The following is a 20,765-nucleotide window of genomic DNA, read 5'->3' as shown; positions in this document are numbered from 1 at the left end:
TGAAACTCTGCGGTTTACGCCTGTGAAGAGTCCATCCATCGCAGCAAGGTTGGTATGTGGCTTTGATCAGTCACCAGTGGATCTACCTGGTCTCAATATCTCTTCTTATGGTGGGTACCTTCCTTTGAAAAATGTTCTGTTTTGAAATCTTTCAGTCCAAATCCCTTTGTCAGTCAGTGTCATCTTCATCTCTTTTAGCCTCTTGTATAAAATACTTCTTCTTTCTGCATTGTGGCCGCTCACAAAACGCTAGTTCTCCCTGTTGGTATAAAATGCTGCCAATCTTAAACTGACCATGCAGTTTGACAGGGTCAGATAGGGAGATCAACAAGCAAGACTTGGATAGAGCAGGGATAACAGCAGCCATATTACATCCTAGTGTGGGACCTTGGGCCCCAAGATGCCAAGTGCTGGGAGCAACTTACCAGCCAAAAGAGAAGCCGCTGTTCCCCTCCAGTGGCCTTATGGGCAGGCTCACCCACACCACGTGGCTTGACACTGGCTTTGGTGCTATGGGTAAGTAATTTTGGCAACCAGTCCCTGGTCCTGTTAGGGCGAGGGGGAGGATGGGGCAGGGAACCTAATTGCCCCGGTTGTAAGAGGGATTGAGGTGGTGCCACTGATGCCATCACAGGACAGCCTGGCTCTCCGTGGGGGCACACAAAGCAGTTTTGCATATGGGCACTGCTCTTCTCCCGAGACGATGGGGGTTTGGGATACTGGTCTCCATGCGCTGCCATTCCCCACCGCCTGCTGCAAGTGCAACTGTTTCATGTGCCTTTTCTCTGTCTCTGACTTCAATTACCCCTAGTTACTGTGACACCAGGAACACTGGGTAATTTCCACCATGCAGGAGGTTGGACCCATCAAAAGTAAAGCCCAATCACAGTTTTTAACAAAGAAATCTTTCTTCCCGTTATTTGTCTGGTGTCGGGCAGTTTTTTTTAAACAGATCCAAAACAAAACCCTTATTCAGTTGGTGTTCACACAAGTTTTGCCATTAATGATTTACAGCAGCCCAGATTTGAGCTCCAGTTTATTACAGACCTTCTATCAAGAAAGACCAACTTCTGGTTTTCCTGTCTTCAGGAAAGATGCAATTTTTCTAGGTTTTAAATGCCACCTAAAATGAGCCCTCTTTAAAATACATGTTCTTTATACATTAAAGCAGCAGCAAGGTAGAGAAGAAAACTTTAATTTCCTTTGCAGGTCAAATTTAAGGTCAGTGCTATAAGCCTTTTGTAACTCCTTGAAATTTTAAGCTGCTTTCTTAGGTAATTTGAATATCACTGACTTCAAAAACAAAACGCACCACTACACCTTCTCCCCTTCTGAGGAAAGGAAGTCTGAGGGGAAGTCTGCAATGGAGTAACCAACAGGCCCTAAAACAACTCCTGAATATTTGATCCTGGTATTTCAGATGGGCAGGGATCCAAGGGGCACCAAGAAGAAATCTCAGGTGCTGCTGTAGCACCTACAGCAAGGCAGATAAATTAGTATGTGGCAACTGGGAAACCTGGAACTTGCTCATCTCTGAAATGAAACTATTAAACTTGACATCCATGCGTTAAGTACTTGCTTGTGATCTACAGCTCCTGCTCTGAGACTTGGAAAAATGGTTTAAGGGGATGCCAGGCAGACCCTTGTCGTTTCCAGCTCTATACGAGGCCCTCTAGCAACTTTTTTTTTCTGTTGTAGAATTTGTGTCAGCACAAGGGAAAATGGAGACTGAAATGGAAAATCTTGATTTTTGCTGTTTCTTTTTATCCCTGCGAGGGAGGTGGGGGCAGTGTCTGGGATGGGGAAGCTGGGGGATGCTGCGGCATGAGCTGGGTGCTGCTCAGCCCTCTGCAGCCTATCCCCAGCACTGCAAGGGCCTCAAGTCACAGGGCAGTTTCTGCCCCTTTCCTAGTGGTGTTTATATATTAGCAGGTGGCATGTTTAACGCGGGGTGGGGGTGGGGGAGAGGCATCAAAACATTGTTGAACACGCATTTCTTTGGAGAGTAATGTTTTGTAGAAGAGTGGCTTTATAAAACGTTTGTTTTTGTGGGAGGAGGAAGGCAAAAGCGAACCTCCATCTGGGAAGAAAACAACCACCCATTTTTCTGGAGGCAGAAAAAGGGGCGGGCATCCCCACGCTTAACTTCTAAATCCACCAAAGAAATGTTGCTTTTTGAAGCCATCTTCCCCGACCGTCCTGGCTGCTTTTTGGTAGTAATTGCTCCAGAAGGAACGAGGGAAAAAAAAAATAAAGAAGAAAACCTTGAAATCCCACCTCCCTCCTCCTCCCCGGCCAGGTGTACCCACGGGTGGGGTACGCTGCGGCGGGACGGAGCGCTCTCGGCTCCTCCCAGGGCTGCGGGTGGGAGCGGAGGATCCCAGCCCCCTCCCTGGCGGCGGCGTGAGGAGGAGGAGGGTCGGCCCCAGCGCCTCCCCCCTTCCCCGCCTCCCTCCTCGCCGAGCGCAGCGCCCCGAGCATGGAGCCTGCCTGAGACGCTCCGTGGGCTCCGGCAGCTGCTGCGGCGGCACAACATGGAGGCAGCGGCGGCCCCGCCGCTCCCGCTGCTGCTCCTGCTGCGGCTCCTGGCCGCCTCCGTGCTGCGCTGCGAGCCGGGCTCGGCCGGGGGTAAGCTCGCCGGGGCGTCGCGGGGCCCGGGTCGGCGGGAGGCGAGCGCCGCTGTCCCTTTTGTTGTCGGAACTGGGCAAACTTTTCCCCCGCGCTCCCGGCGGGAGAGGCTGCGGGGGCGGCGGGAGCGGGGCGGGAGCCTGCGGGCGGGGGGCGCCGGCCGCGCTCCTGCGGGGGGAAGGACGCGCACATGGACGGGACGGGACGGGGCGGGAGGAGGACGGGAGGCTGCATGCCGCGTTCCCCCCCCTCCAAACTATTCTTCCTCGCCCCTCTTTTCTGCAAGGGGGGGGGGACGGGGGACGCAGGAAGAGGAGGCCTCTCCTCCCCCTTCTCTCGGGACACGTCCCGCCGGAGGGGTGAAGCGGTTTCCCCACGGGGCTGACTCAGGTAAACACGTACAGTTGCAAAAAGAGAGACAAAAGTCGCCCCCCACCCGTCCCCCCGTCCCCGCTCCCGTCCTTCCGCGGTCCCGGGCAGGGATTTCTCTGGGGTTTGGAGAGGCGGGTGTCGGGTGTCGTTCATCAAACTCTTGGCAGGGCTAGGGAGGGGGTGGGGGGAAGGCGAGTGTGTGTCCCCCCGTGTGTTGTCCCGTCCTCCCCCCTGCTCCGTTTTAAGGCTGTGGGCGGGCGGCGGGGGCGGGGGGTGGCGCTGCGGCGGGAGGAACCGGCCGGCCCGGCTGGAGGCGGCGGCGGCGGCGGGCGGGGGTCGGGGAGGGGGTGCCCGGCTCGGGTCCGGGTCCAGCCCCGCGGGAGCTGCCGGAGCTGCAGCCCGGCTGCCCGGCGTGCCAGCGGAGCGCTGGGCCCTCGCTAACCCTGCTCCCTCCCGGGCACCGAGCCTGCCCTTTGCTTTCCCTTTGCAATACTTTTTTTTTTTTTTTTTTTTTTTTTTTTTAAAGTGAATGCGCTAATCCTTTAAAAGCACAATTAAGCAGAGGCCGTGCTCTGCCTGCAGCACCCGTGAGGACAGGGTTGGGTTCGATCCCCATCCCTTCTCCCTGCCCGAAGGGAGATGACCGAAGTTGGGGAGTTAGGGCTGCATGTGTAAGACTTCTGATTTGGTGCTGCTGCATCTGGTCTGCCTGAATACATCACCCCGGTGCTTCAGCGAGCTGGGACCTAGTTGTTGCCATCTCCTAGGTAGTTTAGAAAACTTGGTAGTGTGGCCAAGGCTGTCAGAACATCACCTCAGGGTTTCTTTTATTAGGCCACCTACCTTTTCAAACCATCTGTAATTATTAGAACTGTCATTTAGAGCAAGAGAATTGACTGTTTTCTGCTGGCAACATCGTTCTATATTTTTAGTTGGAGCTCTACGTATGCTTGTGTTATGTATTGCTTATTCTGACAGGTTTATCTGAAAAAGATGCCCATTGCATCTCACGATGCACCCTTTCCACAGGCATGGCCTCAATATTTTAAAAATGTTTCAGAAAACCTGAAGTGCGGCTTGTTCCTTTCTGAACACTTATGTTTGTGTAAAGACATTCACGTTCCTAGTTGACTAAATGAAGCTATGTAGCTTTAGAGGGAAAAAATATCAACTTATAGGAGTCTTAAATGAAGAGAGAACAGGCTGATAGTGTTCTTTGAGGGTTTTCTTACATTTACTTAACAGATTCTAATAGAAGGACATATTTTAAAAAAGGAATATCTTTGCATTTGGAACTCTTAGGAAAATAAGAGTTCACAATAAAACTAAGCAATAAGTTGCAACTTGGCGTTTGGTTTTCATTCACCTTGTTTTAGAGACAGTGATTCTTTAAATATAGTGTATGCTCTGTATCAATAGCCACCTTCCTTAACATGCACGGAAAAAACTCTTCTACAAATGTACTGTTTTAGTAATTAGCTAAGGAGCCTTGGTTATAAATCTTAATGACATTGTTTTTGTTCTGCCTACTTAGTAGGAAGGTATGTGATTCTTTGTTAGGTTGGTCTGCAGGGTACTTGTAAGGACAGCTCATCTGTCCTTTTAGGAGTGTGGATGTACTATGAGAGGCTCTCCATGTTTTTAGTTCCATTCCTGAGAACCCCCACTCAGTAAGCAGATGCTTGACTTTAAGGGACTTTACCTCTTAAAAGTATTTTGATGTGATTATCATACAAATATGCAAATATATCTCTGCAAGGTTGGGGTTTTGCTGGAACTTTAGCAGTATTAAAGCCTCTGGGAGGTGTGGCGTGTTATAATAGATCCTGAATACTTTGGCTGTGAAATAATTTTGCTGTGGAGCTAAGTCCTTGCTCTGTATGTGGTGGTGTTTGGAGTGGTTTTATTTATGTGGCTTGAAATAATGATAAACCTGTTTCAGATATGGGTTATACTTGACTCTCCTTTCACTAAGATAAGACAGAATGATTGTTACATTTGGTGCTTCCTTGGAGGAAGTTATCTCCTGCCTGTACAAAGTATTCAGGAACAAGAGGGTTATGACAATGGCATGTTTTTGGCTGAAAATATTTTAAGTTCTGAAACTTTAATACTGCACAGCAGATGTTTTATGTGGGGCTCTTAAAACCTGGAAGTAGTTGAGATAATTTTTCTATAAGAATTATCTAAAGCAGGAATTATTTTTACTTAAACTCACAAAAGCTTGGTTAGCTGTTGCTTATCGTGCATTAGACCGTTTCCCAAAATTGCGGGACTGTATCTTAGTTTTCATTAATGGAACAACTATTTGCCTGATATTAAGAAACATAAGATAAAGAGAGATGAACAGAGAAGTATGATGGGATGGTTACAAAAGTTTGAAACTAGGGATGCAGCATGAAATAAAAAATGCATTTGAGTACGACTCTAAAATGGCTTTTCATTCGTACTGTTTTTCCTGAGATAACCTAAAGCTAATGAAACATACCACTATGTTTAAATGTAGAATGTAGAAGGAAAGAACACTTGCTAATTTTATGACAGGGAAATGTGCAACATAGGAGTCCTCAACATCATTTCAGTGTAATTTCAGTCAGTCTGACATTGATTTAGGGGGCTATTTTCCTAGTAACAACTGAGAGCATGATGTGAGGGTCTGTCACAAATTATGGTTCTATATCCTCTTGAATAGTGAGGACATACTGAAACTCTAGACTGACTCCAAAGTTTAAGTTGATGCTTTCAAAGCACTGAATCTTCTCTCTGCAGACAAAGGATAATGGCTTTAACTGTCTTTTAGGTATGGTGTGTGAATTCATTGGTTACTATTTAATTTTAAATTAAATTAATTTCATTTTAAATTCATTTTAAAACATTCAGAGAGGCTTTAAAATTACTCATACTGTAGATGTGTCTGTATACATAAGTCAACATGACACACAAAGTCAATACTTTAGAAAGAGTGTGAATGTATTTCATCAATAGCCCAGTATACATTCCACCATTGCCTCTTGCTATTTTTGAACCTTCTTTTTAATCTCATCTGCTTTACCTTTTATCTTAAGAATTTTTTTTACCTGTTTATAATGGAGTCATTAGTAAAATAGGCCATGGGTTTTTTTTCCAGCTGTAAATTTTCTCAGTTCTGCACGTTTCTTGAATAACACAAGCCAAGGTAACTTTTTTAGCAAACACAGATTGTTTCTGGGACCTTGTTTTCCTTTATTATTATGGTAAGGTCTAGCAGCATAGCAACAAATAAAGGTTACAAAAGCTTTACTAGAATGTAGACACACGTGGCTTACAAAGAGTGTCTAATGTAACTTTGCTTCTAGTTAAAATTTAGCCAGCAGAGTTGAGTTAAAAGTAGTTGTCTCTGTTCTTGTCAAAGCAGAAATAAAAGAAATTTCACTATTTGTGATGCTCAGAAATAGCTTTAATGACAAGGATTAGTTTCATGTATTTAGTATTTTTTTGTGAACAAACGGCACTGTATGAAAGCAACCTGCCGCCTCGAGGTCGAGAACAATAACTAGGTTTGAATTCCTTGTTAGAAAGAAGCTATTGTAGGTAGTTTTAGTGCTCTTCATTCTAAGAAATCCTCTTAATTTTTCCTTATGTCTTTAACCCTAGAGGTATTAAACATTCAAAATGTTTGGCTTTTGAATGTTCAGAATTTCTCATGGGAGTTGTTGTGGCTGAAAAAAACAGCGCTGAGAACACTTGAAGGAAATAGTTATTATATTCTGCCCAGGACCTTCGTGAAGAAGTCAAATAGGTATCAACCTGAGCCTCACGGATGACAGTAGCGTAAGTATCCACCCAGTTTACGGCACAGGCCAGCAACGATGCAATTCTACTATGCACAATGGAGTTAGCGTTTTGTTTGGAGATTTTGAGGCATGTGGATTATTTTCCTTTTTTGCTGTATTTCTTTCCAACAGGATGTATCCAACAACACTGCAGGTTCACTTAGGGCAGGAGCCAATAATTAGGGTTTTTAATTCTTAACTAAAAATTTAAAATTTGAATCTTAATTAATCTAAATTATTAGGGCTGGGGACACTGGCTGGCCAAAGCCATGTGCTGTTTGGACGCTTGGGACTTTCTGAAGAAGTCAAAGATGTGCCATCTCCTGGCATCCCGCAGCTGGGGCTTTTGAGCTGGAAAAAAATATTTCTGGAGAGCCCTAACCCCATAAAGTTAGGCCGTGGAAAATCTGATGATAGAGTCAAAGGATATTTTGAGCAGTTCTTGAGAAGGATATTTTGAGCAGTTCTTGAGATTTTGAGTGATTAAACAGTTGCAGTGAGAGGAGGAGAGGAAATGGGAAGTATGTCCCACTAACTATTGTTCCGCACAGTTGTTAGGAGTTTATGGGCCCATGGTTATTTCTCAGAAGAATCAGAATGTGGAGTTCACCAGGATTTCATCCTTGTGCTTGCTCTTTACTAAAGAATGAAAATAACCATTAAGCCACAAAATCCTACTGAGAAGCTCCAAAGAGTGTTATGAATGGGTGACGGGTTGGTGAGGCGTTGTGGGTCCATGTAATGAACAGGATTTTTAAGTTAGCTGTTATTTTCTTTATTCTTGCATGACTCACGCTTTGCCTACCAGCAGATGTGTCATTTTGTGTTGACGTTAAATCCATGGGCGACTTTTGCAAGGATGCCAGTAAATTGACACATGCTTGATTTAAAGTGGTTCATTTGCTCTGGATGATAAAAGGGTTAAAGCAACTGAAACCACTTTTAAACCAATAAAGACTTTGTATGACTGTGTTGTATTAGCTTAGCTTAATGGGCACAGTCTGCCGGGAGAAGGAATTTCATGACTGTGAATCAGGTACAGCATTGTCTTCATTTTGCCGTACAAAGGTTTATTGCTATTGCAATAAACAGCACTGACAGCAGATACAATAGTAAGTTCCTGGTGCAATTGTCAATGGTCTGAGAACCTCAAATGTTGGCATATGTATTTTCAAATGTCCCTGCCTAATAATATAATAGCTCTTGAATACTGTTTGGCACTTTGGCTTTCTGAAGTGCTGTACAAGTATTAGCTAATTCTTAATATTTTGCTAACATAGCATCTATTATTTACTTTTCATTCATAAGGAAATTGAACTTCCCCAGTTTAAGTTGACTTCCTTCAAACAGTAATAAAAGTCATCTTTGTGGCAGGCAGAAGTAAGGTTTTTGAACTCTGGTCTTCCTGTTGAGACTACAGAGGTAAAACAGGTAATTGTTAATAAAACTCTGAAGTGTGCTGTTCCTGAGCTATGTGAAAAGCGATGCAACTGGAGAAATGAAGTTGCAGGTGTCTTAGGTTATAACTCTCCCCTGCACTATGAAAAGCAGAAAGATGGAAATTTTATTTTCGATTCTTCCATCTCTATATTTTCAGGTTTTTTGTCATGGATTCTTGTTGTAGTGCACATGGTGCCCTGTGAAAGTGCAGTGCTCTTAATTTGGTGGTTCTGTCCTTCTCACAGGACCCCTGTTGACTTCAGTTTTGTCTGAGAGGGAGATGGAAGATTAAGTTACTTACCTTGACATCTGTTCATTTGGCTCAGGATTTGACAATGTTTTTGTGATGGTGATTCCAGAGGTTCTCTGTTGCCCTTCCTTTAGGTTGCTTTGAGTGTATATTAACTCACCATGTTGTTGTATTAAATGGGATTCATTAATATTTCGTTTTGGAAGTGGCTCGTTACACATGACAGTAAAGGTGATAAAATAGCCCTAGGGGACTCCTGATCCTCCTCCTGCAAGAATTAGACTAGAGGTAGGAGGTGGCAGTAAGTGAAGATAGAAGCTTGACTGCAGTGTTTTAGAGTCAAAAAAAGCCAGAGAGTGTGAGCAAGTGTTGTCTGCTCCGTGTTTCTAAACCTCTTGGCGGATGAGGAGGAGCTGTGGCTTGAGTGGACCGACCTGCTTAGTGAATTTCTTGGCTTTAGGGTTTGGGAATCAAATAGTATTACTATAATGTGATTTTGTAGATATTATTTTTTTATTTTCTGCTGTTCAGTGCTGGTTTTAACTAAATCAAAAGGAAAAGGAGAAAACATGGTGAAAGTGTGCTGTGCTGCTATAACCTATGGGTTATTGATATGTCATCTGACAACTTTTCTGGAACGCTATACGTGCTTACGATTTAAGCCATATACTCCAGGTTTTGAATCAGGCACAGATTATGCTGAACAGCAGTAATGCATTTAAATCCTTGTCAATAACTTCAACATACCTTCTGTGGAAATTTCAGTTTTACTTCGATTACAGATTCATGGTTGCTATGTCCAATCCTTCCGCTTTTTTTTTCATTCATTTTGCATGAACACATTCTTTTCTGTTCTTCCAAATTAAAACTGTCCTATCTGGACTTCAGAAGGAAAAAGGAAAAAGTGGTTAGAAGGCCACAAATGTAATTAAATGTTGTGGGGGTGTGTTTGGGGGTTTGTTTATTTTTGTTTTGTTTTTGTGATGCAAACCTTCATAATACAGAGTACGGCTGTCAAGAAGGTGAAGTTTCTTTCTTTTATACCTTTATAAAGTGAGAGGGAGACAGACTCCTAAGCCTTCCTGGTGTACTTGTCATTATATGAATTGAAAAAACAACAGCACAGAATGCCTAAGTGATAATATATCTTGTGGATCAGCTAAACCAAAATGCTTTTGTGTGACTTTTATTGCTTCAAATTAGCCAGTGCATAGGATGTCCTGACCTACAACTGCACTATGTTATGCCACGCTTCTGCCATTCTCTTTTCTCTACATAATTCTTAAATTTAAGATTTGGGTTTGGCCTTGCTGTAAGAGATTGAATGCTTTTTCAGTGGGCTTACTGTGACAGTAGTGGTCAGAAGTACCCCATTTTGATTTTGTACATGCTCCTGAAATAAAGAGCTGGGTTGTGTGTAGTGTAGGTAAGTGTTTTGCAGGTCTCCCACCATGACGCATCTCTGGGAGCTTTCTGGAGCTTGGCTTATGCCACCTGAAGCTTTATTTCTTTGTAGTGTGGATTTTTTTTCTCTTGATTCTCAGGCTTCCTAAATAACATACTGTTTATGTCTCGCCCTTCAGGTAAGACTGAACGGTATTTTTTGTGACAATGAGTGAGCGGTCTGCCAGCTACTTCGTCGTTATGAGGTTTTGGTCTTTCTTGCACCCTGCAAGGTGCTTGGGCACTTTGTCATGTCCTTTTCCATCAGCCTGTCATTTCTAGGATGCTATGTAAGCTGTGGCGTATTCCTGTGTAACCAGACTTTGTATGAAAAGGCTCTTGAGGGTTGACATCTCAGTGTGTCGAATTTTAGAAAGTCTTCTAAGGTGATTTCTCTAGCTTTAGTTTTAGAAGTGGTGCATCCTTGGTGTTTGAGATGATGTGAAAGGCCTTGTATCTTTATTATTATTGTTGTTGTTGTTGTTGTTGTTGTTGTTGTTCGAGGATTATTTCCAAAGAATTGGTAAGGGACAGTTTCAACAAGTTTTTGTGCAAATATAAAAATACGTTTTTTTCGGCCAAAGAATGATTGCTTTAAAAGGACAATCACAAAGCTGTGACATGTGGAGTTACCTAGGAGATGTTGCTGCTGTGTATTTGTCTTCAAATACTGTTTTTATGCAATCACTTAGACCAGTGTCTTGGTGATGCCATGAAAATATATTCTGAAATAGAAGTATATTTGTATCTGCTTTACATTTCATTATGGAGGGAGAGAAAAAGCAAGAGTTTGGCTCTTGGGTAACAAGCTGTCTGCTGATGACAGTGAATAATTCAAGGAGGAGAAAGAATGAAAGGTTATGAGATTTATTCTCTGATGTGTAACTATAGAGGATGTCTGTATAACATATTTAGTGTTCTTTCTTAGCGCTTGTAGCTTAGTACAAAAGCCAGCATGCTGTTTCTTGAACTTCTCAAAGCAGCAGAATTAAAAAACCAAAAACGTAACCCTTTGTTTTATAGGTGTCACCTTTGACCGCTGCATCATAAATTACCCAGTGTTAGATGTATATTGATCACTACTTATATTGTGCATATAGTTTAAAGGAGCTTTGGAGGCTTTAATCTGTGTAACTAGTTATTTCAAATAAAGTGTGGCTCACTTATGAATTCTGTCCCATTTAAGGAAGGTCACTCATGGCCACCAAGTTTCCCATTTTCTCTGTCACACTTTGTTTTCATTTCAATCGTTGAAAATTTTCTGGTTCTCAAACAATTGAGAAGCTCTGAATAGAGTTGCCTGCCCTACAGGAATGAATTTTGACATAAAATATAAGTAATATAAATAGTTTTTATCTTCAGATTTTTCTCCGATTGCTTCCTCTGCTTGAAAGTTGGCACCTTAAAGTATGATGTGTTTAAAATTTTTTTTTTCCCCCCCTGAGGGGAAAAATGCTTTCGCCTCAGAAACCTGCATTGGTGACTTACCTGGATGTGTCTTTCACACGATATAAAAGCAAATTAAATGGCTGTGTTAGTATTAATGTTCTTAAGTCAGAGCCAAGAGGATGAAAATGCACATGGGTAGTGTTTTCCACTTAGAAGGTGTGCCCAGCTGTGGATGATTTTTAAAAAAATAAATCTATACAGTATCTGCATCTTCAATAGCTGAGTAAAAGAAATCTGTAGTTATTGAGAATTTTTGTCTGTCTGGGTTTTAACAGCATGTTTTTTACTGCCTGGATAAAGTTGACTTGCCTACCCACATTTTAAAACTCAGGTTTGCAGGTGTTCAAGTGCTGGAAGGTGTATACTCAGAAAGAATTACACATCTGGACTTATTTAGGCAAGCTGCATAGTGAGAGTTAGGTTGGGTGTGGCTAATTCAGGCAAAACTATAGTGAACCCTCAATAAATTGAACTTGAATCGTTTGTAAGTCTTTCCCTTTTACCTGCCCCAAAACCATGTATGAACCTGGATTTTCATCTCGTCTAACCTTTCTTCAACACCCACCCCGAGCCACAAAACCCCACTACACTCCATGTCAGCTGTGACTTTGGAATCTGTGCATAGGTTTTCTATGATGCCATTAAAAAGGTGTGTTTTTCAATTGCAAAAGTCAGATATGGAGACTACTAGAAGGAACCATGTACCCTATAAAGAGTTGGGGAATAGTCCTGGAGACTTTTTTTAAACAGTAAATAAACTCTTAAGGGAGCTCAAAACTTTGTGTCTGCGAACATTGCACCTAATGTAAAACTAGGAGAAATGCATACACACTAGCAAAAATTTAAGCGAGTGTTGGATGATATTTGCAGTAAACAAACCATTATCTGCAGGTGTTCTGTAAGAGTTGAGTAACTGAAGGGAGCTCTGTAGCTTGTGTGCAGAACTAATCCATACCATCTGAACTTTGAATGGCATGCTTGACACTTAGTAAGTGTATTTACAGTCTGCTGCTAGATCTTATTTGCCTAATAAGCTTTGACAAACAAGTTCTACAGATGGTTAATTTCAGAGGAGTTGCTGTCTGTTCACAGCCGGTTTGTAGCCAAAAATGTGATATAGGTTGTGATTAATTTTCTCTCTGAAAAATTTTCATAGCTGTGGTCATTCCATTCATCATTACCATCACATCTGACTGCAACTGAGAAATGAAACGCTCAGCTAGGAAGATTTGAAATTTACATTTAAAGGGCAGAGAATTGGCCATGGAGTTATCCTGGCTACTTTTGAACTTCCATTCTTCTATCAAAGCAGCAGAAAACAACATGTTTGTTAGGATTGGGGGGTGGTAATCTTTCTGCTTGAAGGAATTCTGGACAGTTGTGAAAAAATCCCTGTGTTAGATGCCTGTTAATGCTGGGGTCGTTCTGCTGTTTGCAAATTTTAGTGTTTTTAAAACACTAAAATCATTTGTGGAAAGTGAAGCCATTTTGCATGAGCCAGAGAACTGCAAAATACCTGGGTTTTACTTAATGACTGGTAGTTACTTGGAGTTCAAATGGGCTACCAGGCCACTCGGTTTCCCAGAGCAGGGACATATTTGCTCCTAGTTCGCAGAAGCGCTGACCTAGGCAGAAGTAATCTCTTACAAGGTCCCAGCTAGTTTATGCTGAAGTATGTGCATGTGGAGGGGTGTGAGATATTTGAAGGGGGGGTGGTGGGGTGCTATTCCACATATGTATATGTGTGAATGTGTATATAATATGTAGGTATGTTCTTATGTGCTTGAACACTTGGTTAACCGGTTTCTCCTGCTGTTTTTTTCCTTTAATTCTAAAGGTTGTGTTATGGAATAGCCCTCCGTTTTGGGAAAAACCTCTGCTTTTTATGTAGACTTTAAGCCCTGATGTTAGATCTCGATCCATAATTTTAAGGAGGAAAGTTTCACAGTTGCTAGGTATGGGGCTGGAATTCAGCGTACCTAGATTTGGTTTTGGTGCTGTTACTGAAGCATGCCCTTAAGTCTGTGTACTCCAACTTTTCAGCTGAGAAAAGGTGACAGTGATACATAAATGGTCTCTCTGAATGCATCTTGGAGTGTTCTACACAAGAAGCACCTCAGAGTAATCTTTTTGCATACATATGCTTTTTAAATAACCTTCTAGTGATAAACCTGCTTTGTTTGACTCCATTGTATTACTGTCAATGACTGGTGTTTCATTAGAGAGAAACGAAGCCATAGACTAACAGAACGTTAGGTTAAGTATTCCTGAAAAGGTAGGGCGATGTGTATTTTATCAAAATTGTATGCCTCATCAATTTTGTGCACCTAAATCTTTGATCTTGCATAACCACTTTCCGTACCTTTTGCAATCTTTATTTTACAGTTTCTGCATGTTTTGTCCTTCTCCTGTGTTGGTAGTATCTCTCCTCATCTTGAAAGCTCTTCTAAGCAGGGATCCTGTACATTGATCTTGTACATCTTTTACCTGCTTGCTTTGTGTTGTGGTGCCCCCTCTTCTCTCCCCTCTGCCCGAAGAACCAAGATTGCTAAAGGCTGGAATGTCTGTAGGTGGGTAATTAAAAACAGTGGTCAAGAGAGCTCTTGGAAACTTACTGGGTTACTTCTCTAAGTAGGATGATGAGGCAGCATCATTGAATGGAAGGGGGGAAAAACCTCCAAACCAAAAAACCAACAACGAACCACCCTCTTATTTCTGGCAGTTTGAGGAGGCTGCCTGCTGCCCACTAGGATGCAGCTCCACTAACATTGTCCATGACAGAATTTGTAACACTGGAGAAGTTGCAGGTTAGCCTGTGTTTGAGGATTGCTGCTTGGCATTCAGCCTAGTGCACAACGGAGAGATGATGAGCGGGTAGAAATGTTTTATGCTTGTGACCTCTGTTCCATGTTATCTCTCAACTTGCATGATCCAAAGGTCCAAGGTCTTTGTTGTTATCTACAAAAGATTTAAGTGATCTGGGATTCATTTACCTTGGAGATTACCACCTTGACACATTCAGCCCTTCTCCATCCTGCTACAGTAATCACAGCTCATGGAAAATAACTCTGGTTGCTGATCCCCAGGGTGTGGAACTCGTGCTCTATCTCCAGATGCCAGATCTGGCACTGGTCCGCAGAGGCAGAATTCAGCCAGCCCAAAGCTTATTGCGTGTGGGGAATGATGCAACTGACTTGTTTTCTCTGAACAATGGCTATGGGATCTTTGTAAGCATTGGCCTCTCGCCTGGGTATTCTGAGTTGGGGTTTTGTTTTTCTTTTTTTCTTTTTTTTCCTCCTGAGGAAGTCTGTGTGCATGAGGGAGGATGTGGAATACTGTAAGTTCTCAATACAGCTGACTCAGTCCTCCAAGTCATACTTGCTCCTTGACACTGGTGCTTTTACGTAGGCAAAATGCACATGTAAAAGCTGCAGTGCCCATCCAGAATGCACTTGGTAGATATAGGTAAAGATTCTGCTGTGCTTTTTTTGTGCTTCTCCAATTCTTAGGATTCTGTGGAGTCAATGTGGCAGGACACAGAAGAAATTTTTCTTTTTAAAGGAGGTGTACGGCAGTGCAAAGGAGATGTACTGTGGTGCCCAACTTTGAGGAATGCGCTTGGAACCTGTTAGTACCACCTTCCTTATACAGATTATAAGGCTTTTGTAAGGTAACAAAACTTGCTTTGTTTGAGATAGAATATGAATTCAAAACATACAGCTATTCCACAGGTACTTCCCCAAGGGCGCTTATATTCTGGAGTGGTTTCCCCACGAAGATCTGTTTTGGCATACTTTATTATAGTCCTTTCTCAGTCTTAGCCCTGGAGGTCATTTTGTGCTGTAGGGATTGGGGCTGTGTAACAGGCTTGTCTTACTGAATCTAAGTATCTGCTTGTCACATCTCGATATAAACTGATTGATTGTCATGGTTGTTTATAACGTGGCATCTGTCCATATGTTGCTTGTGACAGCCTGTTAGGACCTTCTTGCCCACAAATGCTGGTTTCTGAGGAAGAATGCCTTCTTTTAGGTAGTCCTTCTCTTAACATCTTGCCCAGAGCCTGTGAGAACATTTCAGATAACATGGTGAGAATGTCTTCCAGACACATTTTTGGCCCTTGATTGGCAATGAGCCAGAGGTGGGTGGGAGGGCTTGTTTGAATGGACAGCAGGAAAAGTAACTCTTTGCTTGCTTGTCCACTGCAGGATAGGTATGATCAAACCAGCATACTAGTATGGGGTAAGAATTTGTTCTTTTACTTGGAAATTCTGCTATTCCTTTTTAGGTACTGCTAAATTCTCCAGCTGTTTAGTTCCCTGGCCATTAATTGGGAGGAAGCTGCTTTATGCATTCTTTATGCTCATTTTGAGACTCTTAGCAGTGGTTCATTTTTTAATTTTCTTTTTATAAATAAAATCTTGATCTGTGTTGGAAACTAAAATGACTTCAGGTCTCTCTTCGCTGCTGCATGACTGTCATTGCTGTTGCAAACCACTGCGTTGACAGGAACTCATCATTGGTTCAGTAAAGCTTCATGGCAATTGAGAGAGACTATGTACCAGTGCTAATGAAAACCCTTTGTGTGGTTTCTGGAGGCTTGGGCATCAACAGGCACGTGGAGAGGTTGCAGGGATAAAAATATAACTTGTCAGCTGCTGTGCTCTGAGTTACAGCTGTGTGCAATGCTTTCTCCTGTATAGCTTGCAGCCACTTTATTGTGAGGCAGAAGCAATATACCGAGTTCTACACAAACCTCCCCGTTTTCTCCAGGAACTGGAGTTCTGATAACTTTTTTTTTAAACTAAAGCATTTGTATGCAAGAATAGAGCAGTCAAGCACAGTGAGACATGGGTAAGCATTATTCATGTACACTTATGATTGCAAAAAGTAACTTCAGCACCAGTTTGTTATTATAAAGTCTGAACTAATGTTGGCTGTTTATAAAAAGGAATGGACTTTGCAGGGTTATTTTCCTATTTAAATATCAGCAGGGCACTGGGAACAGATTACTGTAAGTATTTGAGTAAGTTGTGTTTGCTTGGCAACATTTCTTTCAATGAAAGTTTAACTTTCTAAGCCATCCAAGTTCAATTTCAAAATCTTGGCCTTCATCAGGAAGGTGATTGGTGGAAAAAAAAACCAGTGGGGTTTTTTTTGCAGTTATTGATGTGTATGATGTCAGTTTTCATATCACTGTTGTATATGTGGCCAGAAGTGAGTGTGTTTTATTTTTATTTAGAAGGCCTTTGAAACATGGAATAGTAATTTATTCAAAGCCCAGTCATAGATATTGCGTATTAGGAATAAGAGGATAACTTTTTCTGGGATGATCCCAAAACATTAACAAATAGACCAGTCTACAGCAGATAGCATTCTGTGCCTGTCTTTCTCCCACATTTGGCTGAGCCTGTGCCAAATGCATGATCAGGCTCTTTTTGCTGGATACCACAGATCTTCCAACTTTAACTCCACCTGTTGCCCTGGCTTCAGTGATGCAGCCGCAAAGCGGTAATGATTTCAAAATGCTTTCCAGTGTCTGAAATGGCATGAAACTTTCTAGTTCTGACAACCATAAATTAATGTTAAAACCAAGAATTCCTGAAACTTGCCTATTAGCAACCTCAGAGCACATCTTTCTATATAGTTGTAAAATTGGCACTAACAAAAAAGGCTTTATTTGAATAGTACACAAAAGTTTACATGCAAACCCCAAATAGCCCCAAATTTGGTTTATCTGCAGCTTACTGTTTAGATTTTAATAAATTTTTCCTTCCCTGGAGGCTGATTTGATACCTAAATTGAACTCTGCAAGTGTTTCTCTTGTTGCTTCCTAAATCCTGAAGAAGTTGTTTTTGTTTTTGTTTTCTTTTTATTTGGTTGTTTTTGGTTTGGTTTCATTTTTTTTTTAAAAAACAATTTAAACACTATTTAGGCACAGGTTGCTGCAAATGAGGTTGCAACAGTGTGATGCCATTCAGTGGATTTACTAATTTTAAATGTTCTAGAGTCTGCTGGGAACTTTTTCATAACTAATGGTGTTGCTTTGAGCCTGAACGAAAAGGAATTTGTTTGCAACACCTGGTGTAGATTAGGAGGAGACTGTGTTTCAAAGGGAGTGTTTTGTCCAGTGGTTTTAGTTTAAGCAGCAGCCAGCTTCTACTCTACGCCCCATCCAGTGACAGCACAAAAATGTGTGGCCCTGTAGTAAACTAGATTAGAGGACTGGGCTGTAAGTAATGTCCTTAGTTACCCTTTGTTTTGTGGGATGTCTTTTCCTTGCTCAATTACTTCTTAAAATGATTTTATTTTTCCACTTCTTCCCTCTCTCTCATCAAACGTGTTATTAATGAATATCTGCATCAGTGAGGAGAAAGAGAGGCTGCTTTATGATATAGGGTAAAATATGGTTTAAATCAAATTTTCTCTAGTCTAATAAAACTGTGATACTGCAAGATCAAGGATTTGATGGGTCTAACCTATTCAATTTTGAAGGAAGGATAATGCCACATGTTTCCTCCATGCAATTCAGATGTTACACAGCCTATGATGTTTTGTTCTCTGTTGTCTTTTTTTTTAAATTTGTTTTGTTTTTATAAAGAAAACCTAAACTCAGTGTATTATTTTTGCAAGTCCTTAATTGTGCTGTACCTCATTAGTGACAAGAATAGCATCTTGGAGAATCTTCTGAGCAACACAGAAGTGGAGCGTGTGTTCGCTCTTACTGTGAGGCGATAGAGGGTTAATTGTATGGATTAACTGTTCTGCAGGAGTAGATGGATGTTTTTTGATGTTGTGCTGTTTTCTTGGACAATTACTGCATGAGATGAAGTTTTTAATTTGAAAGCTTCAACTTAAGTAGCCTTTATAAATGTTTGGTGCCATTTGATGTCAAGTCTTGTTACCTTATTAAGAGTGTGTGTGTGTATATATATATGAAAGTGTGTATGTATATATATAAAAACATACTCTGTGTTGTAGGGTTTTATAAAGGAAACAATATAATGCTGTAATCAGTGGAGCACATTCTTGAGAGGTTTTAGATGTCCTAACTTCATCCAAGTAAAACATAAGAAAGTTGATGCTTTTCACATGTTGATAACAGAAGAAATAAAGTACATCTTCCTGCTTCAGGGCTTCATGGTACAATTATTGAGAAGTAGTGGTGGATGGATAATAATGACTTCTAGTTTTTGGCTTCTCAATGACTTTTATAAAGCGAGTTGGTGGTTTTCAGTCGCATCCCTGTTGAGTCGATAATGTGTATCGCACAGTGCTGCTCTACATTGCAAGTATTAATCACAGCAAAGGAGACAAACAAACCTGAATTGTCCTCAAAAGTGAGACACTTTCTATCAGCCAAGTGAGGTCTGTTGATGGCAAGGTTGACCCACATTGCACATGGTAATGAACAGAGGACGGACGTGAACAGGGAGTTCTGGATTTTAGGTCCCCTTTTTAAAGGAGAAAGAAATCTTCATTTTTATTTGCATCTTCTTTAGTTAATTTCAGCACAGGATGAGCTTGATAAGGGAGTTATCTGTTTCCACTTTGTACAACTTTTATTCTAATGTTACAGTGTTTTCTGTAAGTAGGAAGCGAAGGTTGCCCTAACTGAGCAAGTATTTAGTTACAGAATGACCTACCTAAGCTTAGTATAGAAATGAAGGGCTTCTCTCAGCTGTGCTTCAAGTCAGTGCTTGTTTGGTGTGGGTTCTCTTTTTTGTTGGGTTTTTTATTTTTGGTTGTTGACTTTTTTGTTGTTTTTGACGAGAAAGCTGTTTTTCATAAAAAGCAAGTGCTTTTGTGGCCTACTTTATGTTTAGTTTTTAGAGAAAGCAGGTTTTTCGTCTAGTTTCACAATATTCTGGTTGTTTAGCCTTCTCTTTCAGACAGTCCTTCAAAGGCTAGGTGGATGCAGGCACCATGTTCAGTTTTCTTGCAATTCACTAGTGAAATATAAGGTGTCTTCTGTTTGTTTTTTAAAAAAATTATTCACATAATTTCATGAATGGGGGCATAATGTACTTTTAAAGCAAGACTTCCGTCTTTTGTATGTAGGAAAACAGCCCTTTGCATGTAAATGTGTGTGTTAAATTGGGTTCATAAGCTCCTGTTTTATTTTGAGAGGGTAGATGTCTGCTTCTGTATTTAGTTATTATTGTTCATACCTGGAAGGGAGTTACTTAAATGCACATGGTCATTTCTTGCATGTATTTCATGTTAATTAACAATCCACTGCAGGGCCTTGTTTATAAAAAGTTAAAATGCCGTTGTTGATTGCTGACAGTGTGCTAGTGTCTGGCATGTTGAATGTGCCATGCATGTCACGTTTCTGGATTGGAAATGTGATTTTAGGCTGCAGGTTGTAGCTCTTTGTATTAATGTTTATATTTTGTGGTGTTTTTAATAAGTACAAAATATACCTATGTATAATAGGGAAGGCAGAATCCAGGACATTTGAACTCCAAAACAGCCTGCAATTACTGGAAATAGAAGAGGTGTAAAAACTGGTTGTAATAAGCTTCCTGTGCTTAAAAGGCATTCACCAGAGAGGGGACACATGGCACTAATACTTAGTCCAGCTATGAGTGTGTTAAATGCTGGGCAGTGTGTTGCAGTGGCGAACGTATTAAGTCTGCCTTAGTCAGACTCCCAGTCTGGCTCCTGAAGGACAGCAGTATTTATTTCTTTTTCTCAACTATAGTATAGGCTTGGAATAGTTGTTTGGAATATCATTTCATCTGAAATGCCCTGGATGTTTTCCAGACACAAAGGCAGAAGGCTTTCCGCTCTGAAAGTCCTGGGTCATGTCTTCATTGCTGAAACAGGTGTAATTATTACACGGATATTGCAATCTTGATGTATAAATCCTGATAGAGTCAGTGCAACTCCGTGCAGCTGATGAAATCTCAGGTGAGGAGTGAAATAATGACACTGGCTTTTTACTTGATGTGGAAGTTTCCTTTTCTCTGCTGGCATTTTTACACTGAAATAGCTATTTCAGTGTAATAATTACATCTTTCTCTGTAGCAATGAAGACACAGCCAAAAAGTAGAAATAAAGGGTGGAGGAAAGGGATATGGTGCATAAAACAGGATAATCAGATTGGTGATGGCCACACATTGCTTGAGTTAGTTTTGTTTTAGTATAAACAAATAAACATTGCTCTGCCTTCCATGATATTGCTTCCTTGTGTAATGCTAATAAGCTTGAACCCTTCCTTCAGCAGGTTTTGGACAAAATTAAATACGTAAAAACCTCCATGGATGCGTTTTTTCACCTTTGTTCTATAAGCAGTTCTAGAACTTGTATATTTTTATTTATATGTAGGGAAAATTGTCTGCATTCCTGTTTTTCTGTCTACCCTT

General features: G+C 41.3%; 1 protein-coding gene across 1 annotated transcript in view; it reads left to right on the top strand.

Annotated features, from left to right (window-relative positions):
* Positions 1–1,175: 1,175 nt before the first annotated feature.
* The window catches only part of LRP5 (LDL receptor related protein 5), a 168,206-nt gene continuing 148,616 nt past the window's right edge, over positions 1,176–20,765 (top strand). The window contains exon 1 of the mRNA XM_075094394.1: positions 1,176–2,628. Within this exon, the coding sequence (XP_074950495.1) occupies positions 2,166–2,628 (463 nt within the window). The 5' untranslated portion in view covers positions 1,176–2,165. The remainder of the gene's footprint in view (positions 2,629–20,765) is intronic.

Source organism: Phalacrocorax aristotelis, chromosome 5, assembly GCF_949628215.1.
Source record: "Phalacrocorax aristotelis chromosome 5, bGulAri2.1, whole genome shotgun sequence".
Taxonomy (NCBI): domain Eukaryota; kingdom Metazoa; phylum Chordata; class Aves; order Suliformes; family Phalacrocoracidae; genus Phalacrocorax; species Phalacrocorax aristotelis.
The sequence above is the reverse complement of the archived record's forward strand: the minus strand, read 5'-3'. Positions and strand labels throughout refer to the sequence as shown.